The sequence below is a fragment of the Giraffa tippelskirchi genome, chromosome 7, assembly GCF_054371585.1.
Source record: "Giraffa tippelskirchi isolate mGirTip1 chromosome 7, T2T-mGirTip1v1.2.pri, whole genome shotgun sequence".
Classification (NCBI taxonomy): Eukaryota; Metazoa; Chordata; class Mammalia; order Artiodactyla; family Giraffidae; genus Giraffa; species Giraffa tippelskirchi.
In genome coordinates this window covers 135,910,945-135,934,976 of record NC_137281.1, presented here as the reverse complement: position 1 = coordinate 135,934,976, position 24,032 = coordinate 135,910,945, and the positions used below count along the sequence as shown (strand labels likewise).

The 24,032-nt window shown below is 43.8% G+C and overlaps 1 protein-coding gene across 1 annotated transcript in view; it reads right to left on the bottom strand.

The window, feature by feature from the left end:
- The window catches only part of RHOJ (ras homolog family member J), a 93,089-nt gene that overhangs the window by 18,234 nt on the left and 50,823 nt on the right, over positions 1-24,032 (bottom strand). Inside the window, exon 2 of the mRNA XM_081509831.1 lies at positions 6,796-6,854. Within this exon, the coding sequence (XP_081365957.1) occupies positions 6,796-6,854 (59 nt within the window). The remainder of the gene's footprint in view (positions 1-6,795; positions 6,855-24,032) is intronic.

The following is a 24,032-nucleotide window of genomic DNA, read 5'->3' as shown; positions in this document are numbered from 1 at the left end:
TTACCACTGAGCCACCAGGGAAGCCTTGCTTTTAGTTAACTCTCTGATAATAGAATACTATAGACTAGTTTTTGACTGAATTGGGAAAATACAATTCCAAGGCTGGAAGAGGTCTTAGAGATCATTAGTGCAGTGGCTCTCAAACGAGCATGGGCATCACCTGGAAGCTCGTGAGGGATGCAGACATCACCTGGGAGCTCGTGAGGGTTGCACATTTCCAGGTGCCACCCAGCCTTCTGAAGCTGAGGCTCTGGGAGTGGGGCTGCCCACTCTGTGACCTAACAGGTCCTCCAGGTGATTCCATTGTAGACACTGAATGGTTGAATCAGGGCAAGCATACCATTAAAGAAGGCTCACACCTGGGCTGGCCTGACTCATTTCAGCTCCTCTTCCCCATGGACTGCAGCTATGAAACACGGCAGGGGCTTCAGGCTTAATATAAGTAAGTGTTCCCTCAGATTGAGGGCTGGGGACTGGGAGGTTGGGGGACTTGAATTTGTACCAGCTGATAACTTGATTTTTTTGTTTTTTTGCAATGGAGCACGTTTTGAGTGGGAATCCTTGGTAGCTCAGCAGTAAAGAATCTGCCTACTGGTGCAGGAGATGCAGGTTCGATCCCTGAGTTGGGAAGATTCCCTGGAGAAGGGGATGGCAGCCCACTCCAGTATTCTTGCCTGGAGAATCCCATGGACATAGGAACCTGGTGGACTCATAGAACCCTGAGTTCTCATAGGAACCTGAGTCTGTGGGGTCACAGAGTCAGATACGACTGAGCGACTAAACCACCATGACCATGTTTTGAGTCTTGGTTGGATGCACACATGTTGAGATGATGTAAAGGGTCAGTGGTCTATCTGGTATTTGAGTCCCCTTCCAATGCTGAAACTGAGAATGGAAGACTGCAACAGTGACTTGGATGGGGCTTCAAGGGCTAAAGTAGACAAAGAGGCTGGGGTGGGGGTGGGGGTGGGATGTTGTAAAGGTAGGCTTTTGAGCGCTTTTCACCCATCTTCACTCTGAGGGCAGGATAGTGTTTGGTTTGAAGGCAAATCTCGTGTTCTGGTGGTAACTATGGGTGATTATCAAACAAGAAAAGCTTAGGGACAGCCTCAGCCTCAGACAGGCTAAACACTTGTGTTTGAAATATGTCTGGATCAGCCACACCGTGATGGCACAGATGGTGAGGAAGTGAAACCATTAGGCCCGCTCTCCTCAGACTTCACGCGTGTTAAATTACCTGGGATCTTGTCAGGATGCAGATTCTTATTCAGCAGCAGGTCTGGGATGAAGTCTGAAAAGTTGCATTTCTAATGGGTTTCCAGGTGGTGCTGGTCCTGGGACCACACTTTGAGTGGGGAGGAGAGGAGAGTTGCACTGAGCAGTCCCTTCACCCCACCTCACCCCCACACCCACGTCAAATTGGAAATAGAAATTTGCTTCCAAGTCCTCTGGGTTTAATGATATTTACCCCAGATTTTCAGCACGGTCTCACTTTTATATTCTTCCATAAGTACACTTGGATCTGTTAGGTTTGGTTTGGAAAATGTGGGCAGGACACAGAGGGCAGGAGTGCAGTTTAGTGGGTTTTTTTTTTTTTAGTTTAGTGTTTAAGAACGTGGGCTAGACCTATTCACAGGGTTCAAATTCCAGCCCTGCCTGTGGCTACTGTGGGACCTTGGGTAAGTTCTCTCTGCCTCAGTTTTCTTATCTGTAAAATAGGTTGATAATAGAGTTGGACTCAGAGGGTTGCTCTGAGAATAAAACGTGTTAGTGTTTGTAGATCACAGATCTGTGTCTTGAACACAGCACATTCTTTAGTGGTTGAGAGTTCATCCTTCCTACAGCTCCATTTTTCATGATGAGAAAAATATGATTGTGTCCTGAGATTACTCTTAAGCAATAACTTGTCACATGGGTCAACTTCCTCACCCCCTGCCCCCGAGTTTGAACACTTCTAAAACCACATTAAGAGGCACATGAGCAAGAAAGTTTGAGTCACTCATTGAGGAAGAACATTTTTTCTGAGGTTTTAGGCAAACTTTCCATAGCGTTGTTGTTGGATTCTGGGCTCCAGAGGGCCCTTGGGTCAGCTGATAAGAAACGGGAAGGCTCCTGTCCTTCCAGGGGAGCCCTGGGTCGCTGCCGTTAATGAACGCCTGATGTACTTGCCCCCCTACCTGGTCGTGTGTCTCTCTTTCCAGCCCCTGTGGAGGTGTGGGGGGTGCGGGGTCTCAGGATCTAGGGCAGTGAAGATGTGTGGTGTGCCGCCCTGAGTGAGCGGTATGACTGATGGCTTTCCTGCTCTCATACACTCATGGTCACTGGAGACGGCTGAGCTGCTATGGTTCTCCGTGACAGACACCGTTCTGTACTTGCCCACAAGCCGACAGCCCTAATCCAGTGGTACTCATGTGCCGAGAACTCAGGGGTTTATCCCGCTGAGAAGCCAGGCTCCTGACACCAGGATAGTCTCATTTCTCCCTGCAGCACAGCTAACTGCCACTTTTGCAAATGTTGTCTTTGAGATACCTCTGTCCTGGAGTTTGCCCTGAGAAGCTGCAATTGCAATGGGGTTTTACTCACGTTGCTCCTGCAGGCCAGGGCCCATGAGAGGAAGAGGTGAGGTGTCTTAGTACCGGGACTGGTCCCACTCGAGGGGGCCAGCTGGGGGTAGGGTGGGGGTTGCCTGGTTCTGGGCTGTGACCTGGGAGAGACCCCTCTCCCATTTTGGCATTTCTCAGCCAGCAAATGTCCAGGCTTGCAACAGCATCCCCCCTACCCTGCTTCCTGCTCTCCCCTAGTCTCTCATGCAGTTGTTTAGTCACTAAGTCATGTTGGACTTTTTTGCGACCCTCTGGACTGTAGCCTGCCAGGCTCCTTCATCCATGGGATTTCCCAGGCAAGATGTAAGCGTGTTGTGAAAAAGTCGGCTCCAGACTCTGTAGTTGAGCCAAAGACCTGAGCTCTAGAAATCCCGCTCAGAAAGCCTCTCAGCCACACACTACTGGGGCATGTGTTGTGCAGGCTGGGTAGGCAGGACCTAAATAGATTCGGCTTACAGACCTGGGCCTTATCGCCTCCCTGGTGTGAGCTGGGGCGTAACATGCAGAGTGACCCTGTGAAAAAGCCCCTCACTTCATTGCCTAACTGAATGTTTGGAATTCTGTCAAACAGATGAACCGGAGTTCTGAAGACTCTTTGTCTTCAAAGAGCTCCACTCAAAGCCCAAGTATCCGTTTGTTTCAGGGGTTTGGGGAGAGAGCTAATGTTTGCTAGCAGCTGCCTCATGCTGGCAGTTTATGCACGTGACTTCATCACAAACTGTCTTGAGCGGATGCTGGGCTGGCTGTGCGGTGCCGGAAGGTGTCTCAGGCAAGTCTAGTGGGACTGCGGTGGCGCCCGAGGTGACGAGGTGTGGCAAAGTGGAGGGAACCAGGTCAGATGATTTTGTCCGGGGCTGACTTTGAGGGTAGAGGTAATGTTTTCTTGCCACTTTATCTTTCTGAACACGTGTGCTTCTTGAGGTTTTTAAGTGAGCCCTGGTTAACTCAAGGCAAAGATGAGGGGGCACTGTTCCTTGTTTTGTTCGTGTACAAAAATCGAATTATTCACAGCCAGATGGAACCCTATAGCCAGGTTCAAAGCTTGTTTCTTTTTTTGCGGCTCAGGGATCAAACAATTGGTTCTGAGATTACCTCTCTTTCTTGTTAGTAACTCTGATCAAATGAGTAATTTTGAATTAGTTATAGATCTGCCTTAGTCATGTGACCTCAGCAACATTTGTGAGAATATAACTGAGGAGGTTATCTTCCCTGAAGCTGGGAATGGAAATTTTGGGACAATGCTTCTAAATTAAATTTGTCACAAAGCCTTACTGGCAGAGTTGTGGAGCCATGGGAATCAACTTAGGTAATGGTTATTTTCCACTGCATCCTCCTAACATTAGGAACAATGTTTCAACCAACAAAGACTTCAGTTTTAACGTGTGTGTGAATCACCAGGAGATCTTCTTAAAATTCATTTTCAGATTCAGTAGGTGGGGGATGGGGCCTGAGATTCTGCCTTGCTAAATAAGGTCCCTGGTGATGCTGCTGGTTGGTTGTCCAGACTCTTGAGTCCCAAGGTTCTAGAACAGTGGTTCTCAAAATTACCTGTCAGAAACTTAAGTGTGTGGGCACCATCCCAGAACTGTAGAGTCAGCAGCTCTGAGGTGGGGCCCAGTGACCGGGTTTTTATCAGCCCTATATGTGATTCTCATCTCTGCTCAAGTCTGAGAACCACTGTTCCATGTAATGAATTATGTGAATCCTTCAGTGGAATGCATTCCAACACTTCACAGCCCTTTATTGCTGAAAGGTCTCCCTTAGATCTAGCCTCCAATTATTTTGCTTAATTACTCTGGTTCTTTAAGGCACTATTTAAATCATTTTCAAAGGTCCTAAACTTAGAATTTCAGTTCTGTAACTGACTTTAAGATATGTTCTGATTTCTTTTCCCCACATTTTATGTTCCCCTATGAACCTTGTCTACCTCTGGGCTTTCAAAGTAGATGATGGGAAGCATTAAAGTGCAAGTTAAGTTGAAGAATTATCTGTAACCCATTTGTTGTTACATTCTATCAGCAATTATCACTTTCTCCTGTGTCAGAGTTTTGGGTCAATTTGGAGTCTAAACATGTTTTTTCCACTGCCTTAGAGTCTCTACTCCCATACTAGTATTATTTTTAAATTTTTCTAAAAAGAAGGAGCAGTGGGAAAGAATAACTAAACTGGTTTTATGCAGTTTTGTTGGATTTGAAATTAAATAGAGGCCAGGGGGAAGCTGTTCTGGGGACAATTAATGCACAGAAGCTAACAATTGTAGTGGATTGCTATAGAATTAGGGAGAACTGGCTGGGCACAGGGCAGGGGGCATAGGGAGCTTATTTAGAAGGCAAGGGAAACAGGTTTCAGAGTCAGGCAATAATCCTTGCTGTGTTGAACTTTTCAAATGGATTATATTCATAACATATGATTATGTATGAGAAGGGTGTGCACTTTCTTTTTCAGGCTATGAGTCCTGATGAATGGGGACACCCCAATGACTGTGTGATTGGATGAGAGTAGGCAACTCTAGCCCAAAGAGCAGCCTCCTTCTATTGCTGGAATGCTTTCTGGTGGAGGGGCAGTCAAGCAGGAGCTGCACTGAAGCCTGGTACCTTAGCACAGAGGAGCCACTCACTTTTCCAATCTGCATGTCTGTGGGCATCTTTTCCTAGTCGTGTGTCTTGGTATTGATGTGAGAGGTCTCCTCCACTTTCTAGTTCCTGAGGGAAGCTGGCTAAAGCACCCATCTGCCAGTGAGGGGAGACTAGATGCTTTTAGGGGCTTTGAGTCTGCTGCTAGATTTTTCAGGTTCTCCACTGCCTGGTTCTACCTGTCTGTGGAACACTTGCTTTTGATGTTCCATAGACATTTATATTGTCTGAGCCACCATCATCTGATGTGAACAGCTGACTCATTGGAAGAGTCCCTGATGCTGGGAAAGATTGAGGGCAGAAGGAGAAGAGGGCATCAGAGGATGAGATGGCTAGATGGCATCACTGATGCAATGGCCATGAACTTGGGCAAACTTTGGGAGATGGTGAGGGACAGAGAGGCCTGGCATGCTGCAGTCCATGTGGTCGCAAAGAGTTGGACATGACTGGGCAACTGAACAACAACAGCAAGATATTTATACAGTGGTTCTTGCCAATGCACACAGAAATCCCAACGAGAGTTTTATTTATTATGACTTTTTTTTGTTTGTTTCAAGTTGAGCAAAAAGGCATATCTCCAGATAATTGTGAAAAAAATCTACACAAATGCGTAACTGCATATAACAATTACCAGGAGACTCACAGTGGGAACAAGCATGGTCAAATGTTCACTCAAAAGGACTTAAGATGTATGAATTCGGACAGACTGAACAACCCACTGATTTCAACTTAAATAAATGACCCAGGATATATGGTAACAAAAGCTCTGTCAAAGAAATTGGGTTACAGCCATCAATTACTTAACCACTGCCCCTCTAGCCCATGAACTTGTAACTTTGGAAACTTTTTGTAATGACATGTGGGATACAAGGGAAAAAAGATAAGGTGACATTTTCACCTTAGCAGAGAATGTGTTAACTGGTTTAAGAATTGAGGGTTCTATTGCTTTACATATTGGTTGGCCAAGATCTCTGACTTGAAGAAATGTTTCTGACAGAATGAGCATATTTCAAGAATAGAGAATTTAGATTCAACTCCAGTTGTTCAGGGGTTGACCCTTACTTTGGGAAAACATCCAGGATCCTGTTTTTTTCTCCTTCTGATACTAAATCCATCTTTTTTCTATTCCCTGACCCCCATTCCCTATCTCTTTTTGTACCTTCCCACAGCTCATTAGGCTTTTAAAATAAAGAGTGGGTAAAGAATACAACATGGAAAAAAGATAGCGTATGAAACTAAAATTTATGAAATTGACTCAGTAACCCTGGATCTGAAATTAGCATGGGTTAGAAGAAATTGGAACTCTTCACCAAATATGTGATTTTGGTTAGTGATAGTCATCAATCATTAAATGAATGGGTATTTGCTTATCAATACCTTGAATCTCATAATTTAGTTTTCTGTTATTACAAATATTTTTAAGATATTAGGTATATGATAAATTTGCCCCAGGTCATCAGAGGAGGTAACGTCTATGCCATCAATCCCCATAAACTTAGTCAAATGGATCATTCTCTCCCCTCCCAAACCCTTCATGATTCAAGATAAGAAAAACGTACCTGTCCTGCGGTGTCATACAGTCCGAGCAAGTGTTGCTTACCTCCCACTGTCACAGTAACTAGGGGAGAAGAGAAAAGGAGAGTCTGTAAATGCAAGCTTCAATCAGGATCCTTCACATTTCTCTATGCCAGCATCTCCCTGGGCAGCAAGGCCAAGCATATGCCTCACCCATGTATATTCTAAACCGAGTTGACAGCATGATCGCCAAATAAAAGCCAACCTTGGGCTGCAGTAAGAGCAGATGGGCTGAGTCAAGTCCAAATTTCTCAACCAAGGCAAATACTGTTGGTGCCACTAAGGTACTCTACCCTGCAGGCTGTTCATGAATCCTGATTCGGCCCTATAATATCAAGCTCCTGAAGGAAAAGGATGCTGGACTCCTTCTCATTTAGGTTATTTTCTTCTTTCATTTGGTTTGAGCCACCTTTCAGGATATAGACTCATGTAACCAGAAAACTCAGCTTTTATTTGTTGTCAAAATGCTAAGAAGCCCTGAAAACAAAGGATGTTAACCCACCTGCCTATTTTATAATTTATAGCAAAGCTGGGGCTTCCCAGGTGGTGCAGTGGTAAAGAATCTGCCTGCCAGTGCAGGAGGTACAAGAGACACAGGTTCGATCCCGAGGTTGGGAAGATCCCCTGGAGTAGGAAATGGCAACCCGCTCCAGTATTCTTGCCTGGAAAATTCCATGGACAGAGGAGCCTGGTGGGCTACCATCCATGGGAGTCACAAAGAGTCAGACATGACTAATCACAACAGGATCAGCAGGAAGGCAAAGCTAATAGTGAAATGAGAAGGGCTTAACATTTATTGCAAAAAGTGTTTTTATTCAATATCTCTCTGCTTTAGCTCAGCTGATTCATGACAGTTTGAAACTTAGTTGCAGAAGGAAGTGTTGTATGTGGGTTTCTTCTGACATAACTGAAGCATATATATAGAGTGAAAAGTAGAGAGTTTGATTTACCCAGTAGGCTTATTGCCTCACCAAGCAATTATGTCCAAAAGTAAGAGGTAATAGAGGAATACCAGCCACTCTTTACGTGGCTGGAAATGAAATAAAGTCTCAACTTGAAACTAAACTGAGATAGAACAGATCGAAAGCAAGAGTAATACAACATTCTTGGTAAATGGAAGGAACAAATTTAAATTTCCACAAAAATTTAATTCCTTTTTGGAAAAAGAAAGTAAAATATGAAGGAGAATATGGTATTTCCTAGTTGATTAAGAATGTACAAATGCTACAAATGCAGGGATTTATAGTCAATATCCAGTAATAATCTATAGTGGAATATAATCAGAAAAAAAAAATGAATTGCTATATGGTACACCCAAAACTAACACAATACTGTAAATCAACTATATTTTAATAAAAAATGTGCAGGTCCAACATAAAAATGATTTCTGATTCCTTCTGTTATTAACTGTTCAGGAAATGAAAAATAAATGGAATAGCAACCTTTTATAACTGCATCTCTAAAATATGCCAGCCAGATTCTCTAGTCTGCTGCTCAGAGTTACTGATTTGGTACTGATTTGAGTTTTATTTGTTTTCAGGTTCAGGGGCTACATGTGTGCAAAGTGCTTCTTAATGGCTTATTCTTTGAAAAGCACTTGTTTAAAAGCACTGCCTCCCCAGACACTGGGAACAATTTTTCTAATCTTCTCAGATCAACATGTGTTCAGCTTGATAACATGGTGGTAGTCACTCAGATGAGCTTTTAAATGTGTGTTTTTAAGTGGTGAACTCAGCTCCATCCAATGCTAGTGACAACACAGAAGACAGGCGTTTAAACATTTTCCTTTCATAAGCCAGGATAGCAATGCAAACGAAGGCGAGATGGCGCAGCCCCCAGCTCTTTGTCCTGTTATATTTTCCTTTTCCTGCAGACTTGGAGCCTAGTCAGATGTTCCTAAAATCTGCCTAAATGATTTCTTTAATGGCGCATCCACCACCTAGTCATGGATCAGGAATGAAAGGAAGAAAGCCAGCCATTACAACATGGAATTTCCTGCCTCTAGTGAGCCCAGTACACATAGGTTAGGGCAGCTGCTCGGAGACCCCCTGGGATAGCCCCCCAACCTACAGACCCACGGCCATCTGTGGAGTGAGCACTAGAAGTTGCCTCATCCTCCTGGCCCCACTGGGCACTGCAGATGTTCCAAAGTGATGGCTCTGACCTTCCTCACTGGAGCCCTGAAGATCATGCTTGAGTTTTCTCAGGGAACAAACATTCCTTCCAGCCTGCTTTTCCTCAGACCTCACCCTCTTCTCCCTTGGCAGCTCTAATGGCAGGGAACTGTACCAGGCCTGAGGCGAGGGCCAGCCTGGGAAGGAAGCCTTTGGGCTGAGAGTCTGAGCCCAGTCTTTCCTTTCCTCTGTCCTTCCCTTCCTCTAGTGTTTATTGGGTTCCAGGACTGCGCTCAAGGGTTGGGAGTGTTTATGCTCCTGGGAGATACATCTCCTGTTCTCACAGAGCATGGAGAGGAGGGTACAAGGCGGAGTGGTGGACACTCTGCAGGGGCAGTGTAGATGGGTGTGGGAGCAGGCAGAAGGAGCACTACCACATGCGCACACACACTCAGCTGAAGTGTGGTTCAGGAAGGCTTTCTGGAGGACATGGTCTGAGCCGAGTCCCGAGATTGCCCAGAATTACCCATGGTGCCCTGGGAGTGGTTCAGGAGCTACCCAGCATGCACTGGAGGAGATGGGGCTGAGAAAGTGAGCAAGCAGGCTCAGGCCCTCCTAAGTCACTAATACAGGCTTTGTGCTGAAGGCTTTGTTAAGTTGTGAAAGCCCTGAATTCTTCTCTTCCCCAAAGGCAGTGAAAGAGAAGGAATTAAAACAGTTTTCTTGGGTTTAGGCAAAACAGCAAGAGGAGGGAAGATGAGGTTTTTGGGGTAGAAGCCAGGTTGGTTCTGAGCTTGCTGGGCAGTGACTGCCTGCTCTGTTGGGTCAGCCCTGCTGGAGGAATCCTGAGGGGACAGGGCAGTGCTTGTGCCCCCATCTCTGGAAACCACGTTTATTCTCTCTTCTCTGCCCTTCGATTCTTCCGTTTTATCAGAAGGGAGATGAGGGGATCACGGGACAGCCAGCCAGGGACAGAGCCAAGCAGTACTCACACATTGTGGGATATGCAGATGGCTTTGTGAGTCCTTATCTTGGATTAGCAATGGCCGCCTTATCACTTGTCAGTCTGGCTCTGTGAGGCTCCTCAACTTGGAAATGAATTAGATCAGCACAGAAAGAAGGTGTGCTCTAAAATGATCAGAGGAAATGCAGAGAGGTTGAGACAGCAGAATCTTGGAAGTCAGATGGTTCTGCTTCCGAATCCTATCTTTCTATTCACCATCTGCGTGACTCTGGGAAAGTGACCTAACATCTCTGAGCCCCTCTTTCTCTATTTGTTAAAAGAGGGCGTCACCCATCAAAGAGAATACTTGTGAGGCGGAAGTTAAAGGAGAAGATGCCTGGCACATACCCTGGCCCATAGTAGGTGCTGAACGACTGTTGCTTTCTCTCCTTCAACAGTGGAGAAGGGAGTGACAACCCACTCCAGTATTCTTGCCTGGGAAATCCCACTGACAGAAGTCGCTAGTTAGTTATAGTTCATGGCTTACAAAGAGTCGGACATGACTGAATGACTAACATTCCTTCAACAAATGCTTATTGAATCTCTTCTAAGTCCATGGCCAGTCTGACTCCCCCCCCCACGTATGTGTACTCAATGCACATATATACTCAATGCACATGACACGGCACAACAACTTTATAATATGTATGAACTGCCAGTCACTTTCTACCCTAAATTGTTGCTATTTAGATCAATGTCTTGTGTCTCTGATTGGACAGGAAGACCCTTGAGGAGACAGTCTCCATAACCCATGTCCTGCTCAGTACAGAGCACACTTCCTGACATTTGTAGTAGTTGCTGAATCCACAGAATGGAAGTGAAGCCTCAGGGGCAACTCAGGCAGAAGGAGGCCCTTCAAAACCAGCAGAGCTGCAGCTTTGCAGCTTCAAGCTCCCTGGCAAGACACTAACTGCTGGGAATTGCCTGCAGCCAGTAAACCTGCCTGGCAGACAGTGGTCAGGCTAAAATCCCAGATCACCTTCTATTCTTGGAGCTTTTAGAATTGCTTTTTTTTTTGAGCTTAGAGAGGTTTTAAAGAGAGTGGGTCAAGTGACCTGCTAATGGCTCAGATGATTCTCTCAATAAAGTGTGAAAAGTTGTCAGTGACCTGTTAAATGAAAGGCCTGTAAAATGAAGGCCTTCCTCTCCAAATCCATTAAGTTCTTTGCTTCCTTGTGTTTGTTCTTGGTGCAGCTTGGATGGTTAAATTTATGAGTTGGAGTGAGTGAGGTGCTAATGAAGTTGAAGTCATGTTTGCTCTCCTGAGGGTTAGTTGGTTTCACCCAGAGAGAAAATGTCCTGGCAGGATGTGAGCCCACCCCTGCCCCTCAACCCTAGCATTTCTGTCACCTCATGAAATTGCATGTCATTTGTAAACCTGGATAAGGAAGGGTTGGTCATTCCCTGCAAGCCAGCTCTGACCATCAGTCCAGCTCATCAGCAGTGCTAGGAACCTGGTTCATAGCCCCTGCTCTGTTGGGTGGTGGACTGGTCATCTCATCTGCCAGAGAAATCTTTCGAGGTCAGTGTGATGAATATATGATGAATCTGAGAACTGGCATGGTGGAAATGCCAGATCAGTCATGAGGAAACCTCCCAGTGCCCCTCCATTCACAGCACAAGGCCAACTGTCTACATCACTCAGGTCAAATGTACCCTATTTGGTGGGTAAGATAAGGCAGACCTGACTAGGCGTGTGGATATAATTCCATAGAGGTCCTAGGGGTTCCTTGGTAGTTCATACGGTAAATAATCCGCTCGCAATTCAGGAGATCTGGATTTGATCCCTGGGTCAGGAAGATCCCTTGGAGGAGGACATGGCAACCCACTCCAGTATTCTTGCCTGGAGAAGCCTATGGACAGAGGAGCCTGGTGGGCTACAGTTCACAGGGTTACAAAGTGTTGGACATGACTGAAGTGACTAATATTTTCCCTTTCATTCTCACTATTTTGGAGGAAGAAACACTAAATTTATAAGCATAGCAATAAACAGAATTTTAAGAAAGCTTGAAATATGCCCTCATGTAAATATAGACTGATATTATGTCAAAGGTTTATTACCTCTTTATGAGAGAATTAGTAAGATAAGAAATCTTGTTTGAAGAGCATTTTGAAGAACTGGGCATTTATAGGTACTAAAAAGCAAAACGTCAGAATGAAATGGCTAGGTTCAGTGGAAAACTTGTTGTTATCCTATGGAAAGATAACCTTTGGTGTTCTGCTCTCTTACTGAATGAATTATTTGCATCTTAACCCAACAAGATTCACAAGGTAACATGCAACTTTAGAAAATCTAAACTTTTAGTTAGTAACAGCATCAGGCAAAGGTGAATTCCCCTAGATTGCTAAGCCTTGAGGGAAGGGTGTTGAACAGTGTCTCATCATGATGTTGAGAGGTTCAGGCTCTTGGCTTTATGTCTAAGTTTCTGATAATTTTTCTTTATGTCTGAATTCAAGTCCATACTTAGCCTTCCACTCATTTGGTGAGATGTCAGGCAGGTCAGTAGGTTTCTCCCTCACTTGGAAAATAAGCACATTGCCTTTACCCTAAAAGGGTCTGTGTGTGCTAAGTCACTTAGGTCATGCCTGACTCTATTGTCTGCAGCCTTACAGGCTCCTCTGTCCATGGCATTCTCCAGGCAAGAACACTGGAGTGGGTTGCTGTGCCCTCCTCCAGGGGATCTTCCTGACCTGGGGATCGAACCTATATCTCTTATGTCTTTCTACATTGGCAGGCAGGTTCTTTACCACTAGTGTCACCTGGGAAGCTAACGGGGTGTAGAAATTCTTTATAAGTTGTTCAAAAGTCAGGGGTAATCATCACTATAATTTGTCTACCTCTGGGGCCTGCAAAAAACAGAGAGTTTAAATGAAAAATCTCAATTCTGACCCTTGTGATGCTTGCTGACAGGATATTTTCACTGAGCTTTTCCCTCTCTGAACTGACTGTCGCCTCTGTGCTTCCTCCTTTCTAGAAGATCCCATCTGACTCACCTAACACCAGAGTCTGCTCTGAGGAGTTGCTTGTCTGTATGTGTTACGTGGTGTCCATCTCACAAATGAACATGTTCATTCTATAAGGAAGAAACTCAGAGGCATCTGGGATGACATTCCCCTCAAATTAAAATAAGTTAGAAAATAGAATGAAACTAGAAACAGACACTGTGTTTTTATGAATATGAATGGTGGTGGATTTCTCCCTTGTGGGGTTTTATCCTTCCAACTTATGTGTTCCTCTTAAGGTGGCTTGAAAACCTTCTCATCCACCTACACTGATCCCCCTCAGCCGGCTTGTTTCCCTTCTTTGCAGAGAATGCCTCTTGTTTGCTGAGGAGCAGCCTGTGTGTGAGCATGCATGCATGTGTGTGTATGTGAGAAATGAAAGTTGTTCAGGCAAGTCTCTAATTTGATGTGCTGGCGTGAGTTCCTGTTTCTGAAGAAGACTGAGGAGAAAACCAAACAGGTTCCCTGAGAATCCAGTATAATTCTGAGCTGAGGATTTTCTTTGGTTAGGTCTTTGTGTTTGTCCTACAGTAATGAAAGTTCCATTTGAAAAGGGTAAAATACATCTGCCGTGCATCTTCCACCCCCGGTCATGTTTCTTTTTTCTTTTAGGTACACCTGTGTGACAGGGGATTTGGTTTGTAGTCATTTGGGATTGTAATCACCCCAGAGTTTAAGGCAGAAGAATGGGTTGGAGGCTTGAACTCACTGTGAACAAACTGGGACCTTTAGCAAGTTTCCACTATCATAAGTCTCAATTTTCTTGCTGGAAGTTTGAGGAGAAAAGGAGATCTTGAGCATAAACACAGTGTACAAGAAACCTACTACAAATATAAGGTGGCATCACTAAGCAGATGGCTTCTTAACAATACTTTTGGGAACAGAACTTGCTGGAATGAAGTTGGGTGTGGGCTGGGTGTTCAGGAAAGGTCTGCCCTTCTCAGTCCTTCTTTGATGATGGAGGAGGAGGCGGATGAAAAGCAAGAGGAAGGGGAGGAGCTTGTGCAGTTCCAGGGCTCTTGGAACTGACTGGGGATGAGGCCAAACCAAAGACAGAGCTATGATTCCATGATATCCACATCCTGGGATTTTAGAGTCTTAGTACTTCGCCTCACCCTTCCTTCCTCAATGTTCATTTGGTGTCTCCATCCTGCCAGTTCTACCTGCTAAGTATTTCTAGACTCGAACTCTTCTTTACCATCCATGTAGCTGTCCCCATGCAGCTGCTTACCCCCAACCTTGTCAGTTGCAAAAGTCTCCTAATCTACATTTATTTCTTCAGGCTCCATCTCCTGTTCTCCTTTTCCTCACTGCCACCAGAGTAAACGCAACTATGGCTCCCGGTCATTTCAGATAAAATTCAAATACTTTCCATGAGTGTGCAACCTCCTTGTCATCTGGCTTGTGGTTTACCTTTCCAGATCTTTTATTTTTTATCCTCCTACAACCCAAACATCCTGTAATCTGTTATACTCACAATGCCTTTGCTTAAGTTGTTCCCCCTGGAGATCTGGAAAAGAAATTTTGGAATGCTTTCCCCACACCCGTCAACCTGGAAAGCTTCCATAACCTGGAAAACTCACTTCCATAACTCCTCCTTGATGCCCCCCCTCTCCCCAGGCAACTTAAGCACCTTTCCATGCTTACTTGCCCATTGGCCTTAAAGTGCTCTGTGCTATTTATCCTCACACACCAACATCTAGCATGGGCCTGGCATGTGACGCCGTAAATATTGGTTGAGTAACTGTGAGTTAAACTCCAACCAAGATGGGCATTATCTCTGAGGCATTTATTTTCTCTAGATGAGTCCTTGGTCTTTCCCAAAGGGTCATCATAAGCTTTCCTAGACATGAAGTGTCAGGATGGGGTCAACAGCAGTGGTGTTCTGTCCTAGAGTTGGCCTACCTGTTAGGAGGGGATGCCATGGAAATGTGGTTCTGCTGGGTGGGATCAGTGCTGGAGGCTCTCTGTCACTTTCCCAGGCAACTTTCACTATCTACAGGGCTGCTGGACTCCACCTGTGGGGCAGGACCACTGCCAACATAACACTGTGGCCATATAAGCTACTGTAGCCAGTCTCCCTGGCATTAGCGACAGAGTACAGGGGCACTGTCTTTTGATTAAGACTTTGGGGAGAAGTGACTGAATTATAAATGAAGCCTGCATATGGAGATGTGTGATCTGAAAATCAGGGTGTGCTTTATATAGGACCCCCTGTTTAAAAAGATACTTAAAGAAAGCCAGCTTTTTCAGTCACATTCATACATCACTAGCAACTTATAATAATTAAGCTGACATCGAGGTATGGTAGAATAAATACCTAACTTAGAGGCAGAACCTTTCAGCCTTGGTCTTGACTTGGTTGAGATCAATGTTTCATGGCAGCCACCAAGGGAAGCTGGTTTAAAACCACAAATTCTCTGGTTTCACACCCCATACCTAAGATTCCAGGAAGTAGGTCTGGGATGGGGCCCAGAAGTCTGCATTTTTATCAAACTCTCTGAATGACTAAAATCTGAACCTAAGTTTTCTCATCTTTAAGATGAGAATAATAATAACTCTTACCCTAGGAGCATCCAGTCCACTTTAGACAGTTTTGTGAATATCAGATGAGGTATGAAAAGGAAACAAGTTACAGTGTATAAAATGCTACATGGATATTATCTTTTTTGATCCTACACAATACAGGCACAAGGCGGTATGTTTGTTGCAGTCTTCTCCCCTCCTTGTCACTAAGTGAAATAGTCACTAAGGAAATTCAAACACCTAGGTGATGATAAAATAGAATAATGTATTCCTGTGAGGAGTGTGCAAAGAATTATTAGGTTCATAAAAATTCTATCAGGTGCCAGCTATAACTACTTAGAAAATATGATGGAAAATATCCTTCCCACAATAACAACAAAAACTATAAAATGTCTCGTAATGGGAAGACCTTTATGAAAAAAAGCATAAAAAGCACTTTGCTGAGATACATAAAAGAATAAAAATGGGGGAGCAGCTCATGGTCTAGGGTGGGAAGCACTGTATTGTAAAGATGTTAGATCTCCTCAGTTTAATATGTTTATAGTAATTCCAATAGAATTTTTGAATTGGGCACATGCCAGAGTAATTATAGCAGTTATATTCAAAATTTAGTTGGGGAGAATACCTAATAACTCAAAAAGAATGACAGGTTAATTGTGCTAATATGTTACCATGTAACATAAAGTTATTAAAGCAGAATAGTATCAGCATAAGAATCAATGAACCAGAACAAGAATCTCAGCCGCTGAACTTATGCTACATATGTGAGGATTTAGTATATGATAAGTGGCAATGGGGAAAGATGAAGTAGTCATTATATGGCATTTAGATAATTGGTTACTATTTGGAAATAAAAAAAGGACTCTGCAAATATAAAAGCAAATGAAGAAAAGCATAAAGAAAATGATTGATATATTGACCTAAAAAAAGTCACGTATGATATAGCACCGGAAACTCTACTTAATGCACTGTGGGGACCTGGTGGCAAGGAAGTCCAAAAGAGAGGGGATATATGTATATGTGTGGCTGATTCATTTTGTTGTACAGTAGAAACTAACACAACATGGTAAAGCAATTATATGAATTAAATATTAATTTAAAAAGTCACATATGCTCACATATATTGTGAAAAATGATCACAGTGTATGAGGGTCAAGAAGTTTATTACCTTTGATGCATAAGGGTGCTTTCTGACTAATAAGAATAATCATCTAAAAGAAAATATATAAAGAATATAGAAAATTTACAAATAAATAAAGAGCCAATGAATATTGGAGTAAAAAAAATCAAACAAGATGCAACTTTTGGCTTGTCAAATTGGCAAAGATGAGGAGAATGACACCCAGGACTGGGGGGGATGTGGCACCTACATACTGTTGGTGTGTGAAACGTAGATTGGTTCATGTTTTCTGTCAAGTCATTTGGCAACAGAGATCTAAAAAATGTCTGACCAAGGGTCTGCCTCTGACACCTATTTCTGCAATGTATCTCCAGGAATAATCATGCAGGTGCACAAGAATATATATGTATAAGACTATATATCACAAAAAATTTATAATAGTAAGAGTTGGAAACAACGTACATGTTCAGTAATTGGGGGTTGGCCCTCAACAGTTATGGAACAACCGTACAATGGAAACTTTAAAGAACATTGAGGTAAAATAACTAGGATATAAAGTCTAGGGAGTAGGACATAAAATTCTATATTGCATGCAAAAATACTTATAGAAAACACTTTATTTTTTCCATACTTGGTTACCATGAACATGTAACTCAGAAAAAGATGTTTGGGTGTTCAACAATTCTAGTTACTTTGTTGTTATTATTGCTGTTATATGTAGATTGGATTCAATGTTAACTAAGTTGTCTCCCATCACAGAAGTTCTACCATTTCTTCTTGGTTCCCTCTGTAATTCTGTTTTAGGCTTACCCAGATTTATTTTAGGCTGTAGGACCAAGTTTATATTTTTACATGGAGGACCATGTGATGAATCGGTCTACCGCAGTGAAGGTTTATGAACTGTGTATTGCAGAGCAACTCATCTTTTTCAGAGAATTATGATGAACCACTAATGCTCTACCTATATTTGCATTTCAAAGATACCAAGAAAATATTGTGCATTTGAGGTTGGTAGAATCTGCTAAATGTATTAGTTGTAAACCAAAAGTAGTATATGAGCTGTGAAGACAACAGCAGTAAATTGGTTTTAAATATAGAACAATGTCTAGGCAGAGTGAAATAAACTAGCCAAGTAAATATTTATAGTGTGCATTTCTGCTCTCAATAATTTCTTTTCCTAAGTATTACAAGATAATTTGGAGAAAATTAAGTGATTTTTCTGTTGTCTACTTTTGTGCGTAGTTGTTGTTCTGAATTATATTTACTCATCCGCCTCTTTGCTAGTCAGGATCTTTGCTAGGTACTTATAGTTTTCTCCCTTTATTTATTTCATTTACTTTAGTCTAATGTGGGGTTCTTTTCAGGTAGCAACTTTATTTTCTAGTTCTGAAGAACTGTCAAGAAATATTAATAGTTGCTGGTTAATTACGATCAAAGGAGGACGCGTGACAATTTGAGATAAAACAGTCCTTGGATCTTTTCTGCAATGAATATCTAAGAGACCGTCTTGTATAACTATTGAGTATTTTCTCAGAATTTCTGTAAGGTAACATCTACCATTTGTATGTCCTTGTTCACCTATTTTTCCCCAGTTGTTTTTCTTCAAACCATATAAAAAGAAAAGTATAATTTTGGGGACGCTTATCATCAATGTAAAGTTCATTGCTAGTCAGTCCTATTAAGGAGAGGTTCATGGCCAGTAAAGGAATGCTCTGGATGACAGCTACTATCAGAGCCTGCGGTATGCACTGTCACCCAAAGCTGGAGAAAGATTCATGAAATGCTTAGCATCTGAGTTCAACTAGGTCAGAGGATGAGCAATCTGAGGCTTTGAATTCTTGCTTGGTTTTGCTGATACTTTTCTGTCAGGTTTTAGGTGAGATACCATTAATTTAGTAGAGTTTCTGTGCATTTTCAAGTATTTAAAAAATGTAACAAAAGCGGAGAACCACGTGGTATGGTGTTAGTGTGGTTTCACATTCAAGGACATACAACACTAACCACCCAAAGTCCTCATAAACCATTCTGACCTTAAGTAAAAGATAGAGGGACCAAAGGGGGATTCAAACCATCAACCACAGTGTGTGTGCATACTCAGTCATGTCCAACTCTTTTGCAACTCCATGGACTGTAGCCCGCCATGCTCCTCTGTCTGTGGAGTTTTCCAGGCAAGGATACTGGAGTAGGTTGCCATTTCCTCCTCCAGGGGATCTTTGCCACCCAGGGATCCAACTTGCTTTTCCTGCATTGGCAGGCTGATCCTTTACCACTGAGCCATCTGGGAAGCCCATAAACGGACAGCACTGCCTCTTAAAAATCATTGTTTTCTCAGTATTTTTCCTAGTCTACCACAGTTGTGAAGTTTTGCCCCTCCCCTTTGTTCATCACCAGCACACCTTCCTAAATATATGGCTCCTTTCTGCCAACACAGGAAAGCCAGGGCTTGACTGGTCCTCTCCTTTGGCCTTTGGAGGAGAGGAAATCAGTAGCCAAAGGCACTTTCCCTCCTCAGGAGAAGGGGGGAGGGAGTGAGGACTAGGGGAAAGGGAAGGATAAAAAACATTTATAATTTAACTTTTGCTTTTGTGTCCTGACACATTTATAATGCAGGTATTTGTTTTATAAGTTAAGGGGTTGTTTGCCAAACTCTTAGAATAGTAACACCATGTCTTACTGCTGGAACCCACAGACAATCAGCAGTTTAAATAACTGCATGGTCATAAACACCATAGGAAGATGGAACTGCAGACTCTGTTAGACAAGAAGGTGAAAGGCTTGAGGCTAGAAAGGGGATACAGATTAGATGATGGTCCTCTTGAATCATCACTGATTTGGTGGAAGCAAGGAGGTTGTGCCAGTGGCAGCCACGTGGACATGGGAACAGGGCTGTATGTGTGAAGGGGTTTGAATACTGTAGTACTGTGTTCTAGAAAATGTCAAGTTAAGCATTCAGGGCCTGGTAAAACAGTGGAGCTGGGGAGGCTTTGCCATTAACTACAGAGAAATAACATCAAAGAAGGAAAAAAGAAGTCATATTTGCTGGGGACAAAAATTGGAGGTGGGAGTGAGAAATAAGATGGAGAAGGTGGAAAGAAGACTTGGGAAGGGGGTGAAAGTGAAACTATTAGTTGCTCAGTCATGTCTGACTCTTTACAACCCCATGGACTATAGCTCACCAGATTTCTCTGTCCATGGGATTTTTTCAAGGCAAGAATACTGGAGTGGTTAGCCTTTCCCTTCTCCAGGGGATCTTCCCGACCCAGGGATCAAACTTGGGTCTCCTGAATTGCAGGCAGATTCTTTACTGTCTGAGACACCAGGGAAGCCCAATATGTGGAGTATTTGGAGACCGGACATTTAGTTTGGCATCCATATCTCACAGTTCGCGTTACAAAAGGATCAGAAATAGTGGCTGAAACCCAGGATTGAACCAGGGACCTTTAGCTCGTCAATCTACACTCTCTGAACTATTTCAGCCACCCGTAGGGAAGGGGATGGATTATTCTAGTTGGCATCAATCTTCAGAAGTCCAGTGCGGGCCCCATACCAGCCACCCCAGGGCAGTTCCAAGAGCTGGTTCAGTTGAGATACTTAGGCAGTTTAGGTGTAGTTCAGATCCTCCAGGGTTGCTCTAAACCGATCTGGTCACCCAGGGAGCTCTCTGACTTGTGGCTTCTCTGTCCTGGCGATGGTCTTGACCTGTGACTCTCCAACTGGGAAAACCCAAACGTATTCTGAAGGATTAGTAAACTCCTGATTTGAGCTGGCTGTGTCAGGAGGGTCATATGGACTTGGGCTCGGTTCCTGAGTGGCTAGCTGTCAGGGGTGCCTATGACTAGGGGGAGAGAGGGCAGAGAAAGAAACCCTTGTCACTTCTGTCTGGCCTGTTCTCTTCTGGATGGAATCACACCCTACCGAGTCCCGACTTCACGAGGGCACTGATAAATGGACAAAGGCAGACGAAGGATGTTGTAGAAGACCAGAGTGTTGGTGTGGTCAGGAAAGTCATGCCCACTCGTGTCATGACCCTTGCTGCAGTTTTGCTGTCCCAACTTGAGATGCTTCAGCTTCTCCCTCTCCTCTCATTATGAATTCCTAATAAGGGCTGCGATGATTAATTTTATGTGTCAACTTGGCTGGGGCTTTCCCAGATGGCTCAGTGGTAAAGAATCTGCCTGCCGATGCAGGAGACACAGGAAACGCAGATTCAATCCCTGGGTTGGGAAGATTCCCTGGAGAAGAAAATGGCAACCCACTCTAGTATTCTTGCTTGGAAAACCCCATGGACAGAGGAGCTTGGTGGGTTGTAGTCCATGGGGTTGCAGAGTTCAAAGAGTTGGACAGGACTGAATAACTGAGCGTGCACACAATTTGGCTGGGCCATATAGTTGGTCAAATATTATTCTGTGTGTTTCTGTGGGGATATTTTTGAATAAGTTTAATGTTTTAATCAGTAAAGCAGGTTGTCCTCCACAATGTGGGTGGGCCTCATCTAATCATTTGAAAGCCTGAATAGAAAAGACCAGCCCTCCTTGAGTCATAATGACTTCTCCAATAGACTGCCTTTGGACTCCCTCTGTACCACTGGCTCTTCTGGGTCTTAAACCTGCTTGTCCACACTGTAGATCTTCTCCCAGCTTCTATAATCACCTGAGCCAATCCCTAATAATAAATCTCTTTGTCTATGCATCCACCTCTTATTGTTTCTGTTTCTCTGGAGAACCCTGACTAATACAAGGGCTCTTGTAGGACTGCACAGTCTGATCTACAAGCTCTCAGCTAGAGGACAAGTATATAGTATAATGTTTGGACTAACACAGAGATTCAACCAGTGGATTATAAATAAAAGGATATTTTTCATGACAGAGATGGTTAGGTGAGGACTGATACCAATGCCAGCTGGCGTATAGTATGGCAAGTAAGGGACCCAGGGCATGAGATTGTTAAATAAAGGTGCTGATTTGCAAATGGCTTGGTCACCAATGACCCAGAGCATCCTTGTCGGAATGGTGCAGGAGGCATCCTTAGTAAAGTCAAGGTGAGAGCTCCTTCTTCAGGCTCCAAGAAATGTGGCTCCAAAATGGAGAGAGAGAATACAGTGCATGTAGCAGGTGGCCCTCATCTGAGTGTGAGATGGGGAGAGACCATCTCAAAGTGGGAGCTGTTTTTATCCCCTGCTATTATCAAGAGGCACACCTGAATTATGAGGATGTCGAGGGAAGGATGGGGAGGTAGGGTTGCGTGGTAATGGTTGTTATTAATGTGCAGATTCGGAATCAGTTGGTCTGGGGAAGGCTTGAGAATTTACATTTCCAATAAGCTTCTGGCTGGTGCCATTGCCACTGGTCTGCAGGCCACACTTCAAGTGACAAGGTTCTTATTCTCCCCTTAAATATGGCATATATGCATTGTAGGTGGATTCTTTACCTACCGAGCCACCAGGGAAGCCTGTATATATCTAAAATATATATATGTAGACACACCACAAAGGCACATAGAAAGGAAACTGGATCTGGTCCACAACTGGCATACACACTCTTACCTACTCCCTCACAGGGCTTCTGAAATTAAAAAGGTGGAGCATGGTCAACTTGGTGGTTTAGGTGCTAAGTTGTGTCCGCCTCTTGCGACCCCATGGACTGTAGCCCGCCTCTCTCTGTCCATGGGTTCTCCAGGCAAGAATACTGGAGTGGGTTGCCATTTCCTTCTCCAGGGGATCTTCCCGATCCAGGAATTAAACCCAGGTCTCCTGCATTACTGGCAGATTCTTTACCAACTGAGCTACGAGGAAAGCCCAAAAGTAAAGGTCTCTCAGTCATGTCTGACTCTTTGCGACCCCATGGACTATCACCTTATCGGTCCTGCAAAAAGCCAAAGCACCTGCCATGAGGGAAGCCTCCTGTTGAGGCTGCCAGTTCCTGTGGTGGGGATTTGAGGCACGGAAGGGACTGCAGCCAAAAAAGAGGACTGTAAAAAATGGAATTATAAACAAGTAATCTTGAGGCTTGGAAAATTTTGTCTCACTCCCCTGGGTCATTACTGAGGGGAAATTGACCTCAAAATGTGAGAGGCAAGTGATTTGGCCAAATTGAGACCATGAAAAGGGCCGATTTTCTCAGTCATTTATTTCAATATTTCAGTAGATTATACCCAGCAGCTTGGAGTATAATAAAAACCAATGTGCTTGCTTCTATGTGGAAGATTTCTGAATGTCTTTTTGAAGTTCTGTGACCTAATTTACAAAAGTGTGTTTCTGAATCTGTGGGTGGAAGTACGTACTATTGCTATCTGTCCACTGTAAGGGTCTTTGTGGACATGGCTAAAGCCCCATTTGGGGGCAGTTGGTGAAATCAGACAATTTATCTTCTCTGGGTGAGCTTCCTTCACCCCACTTCCTCTTCCCTGGCCTAGTAATTGGTGTCTTTCTTTCCTCTTATCAAAATCTACCTTCTTTTCTCCCCTCCGCCCAACACACTGAGATTCTACAAATGATTAATAACTGAATAGACTGTGAACTCCTTACATAGTGTCTTGAAAGTAATGGGTGTTAAATAAATGCATTTGTTGAATAAATGGATAACTTCACATCTGCCCCCTCCCCAACAAGAGAGTATACGTTTTAGAGGGGATCACGTCAAACTGATACATCTCTAATAGGGATGTCAGGAGCATCTGGTGTGAAGGGCAGGGGAGTTTGTGTGAGACTTGTAGCTTTCCTAGCACTTGGGAAATCACAATGGGAGGTCCTGGGAATACTTTCTGGTGTGGGTGACAGAAACACAGTTGTTGAATTGAAACTGATCAATTCTAGGAAACAAGGAACCTATTGAACCCATGGCTTGGGCAGACTCCAAGATAGACAGTGATCAAGTGTTTGGTTAGTTCCCAGCGCTGACAGTTGAAACAATCCCGATCCAGGCTTGTGTGACATAAGGCAGCCTTTGAGGTTGTCAATTTCATAGTCTTGGGGGAGCAGCCCAAACTCTTGACCTTGATCTCTGCTGGGACTGGTTCTACCATCACTCCAAGCACCATGCTTCCCAGGAGCCCTGTGGGGGATGGTGCTAGAGTGGCAGACTCTGCTCCCAAATCTGACTTCCAGTTAGGAGGTGGAGAGAAAAATGGCCAAGCATACCTGCTAAATACATTACAGATTTTTTAAAAAATATAGAATTAATGACAGTAAATGAACATTACGAAGAATTGATGCTTTTGAACTGTGGTGTTGGAGAAGACTCTTGAGAGTCCCTTGGACTGCAAGGAGATCCAACCAGTCCATCCTAAAGGAGATCAGTCCTGGGTGTTCATTGGAAGGACTGATGTTGAAGCTGAAACTCCAATACTTTGGCCACCTCATGTGCAGAGTTGACTCATTGGAAAAGACCCTAATGCTGGGAAGGATTGGGGGCAGGAGGAGAAGGGGACAACAGAGGATGAGATGGTTGGATGGCATCA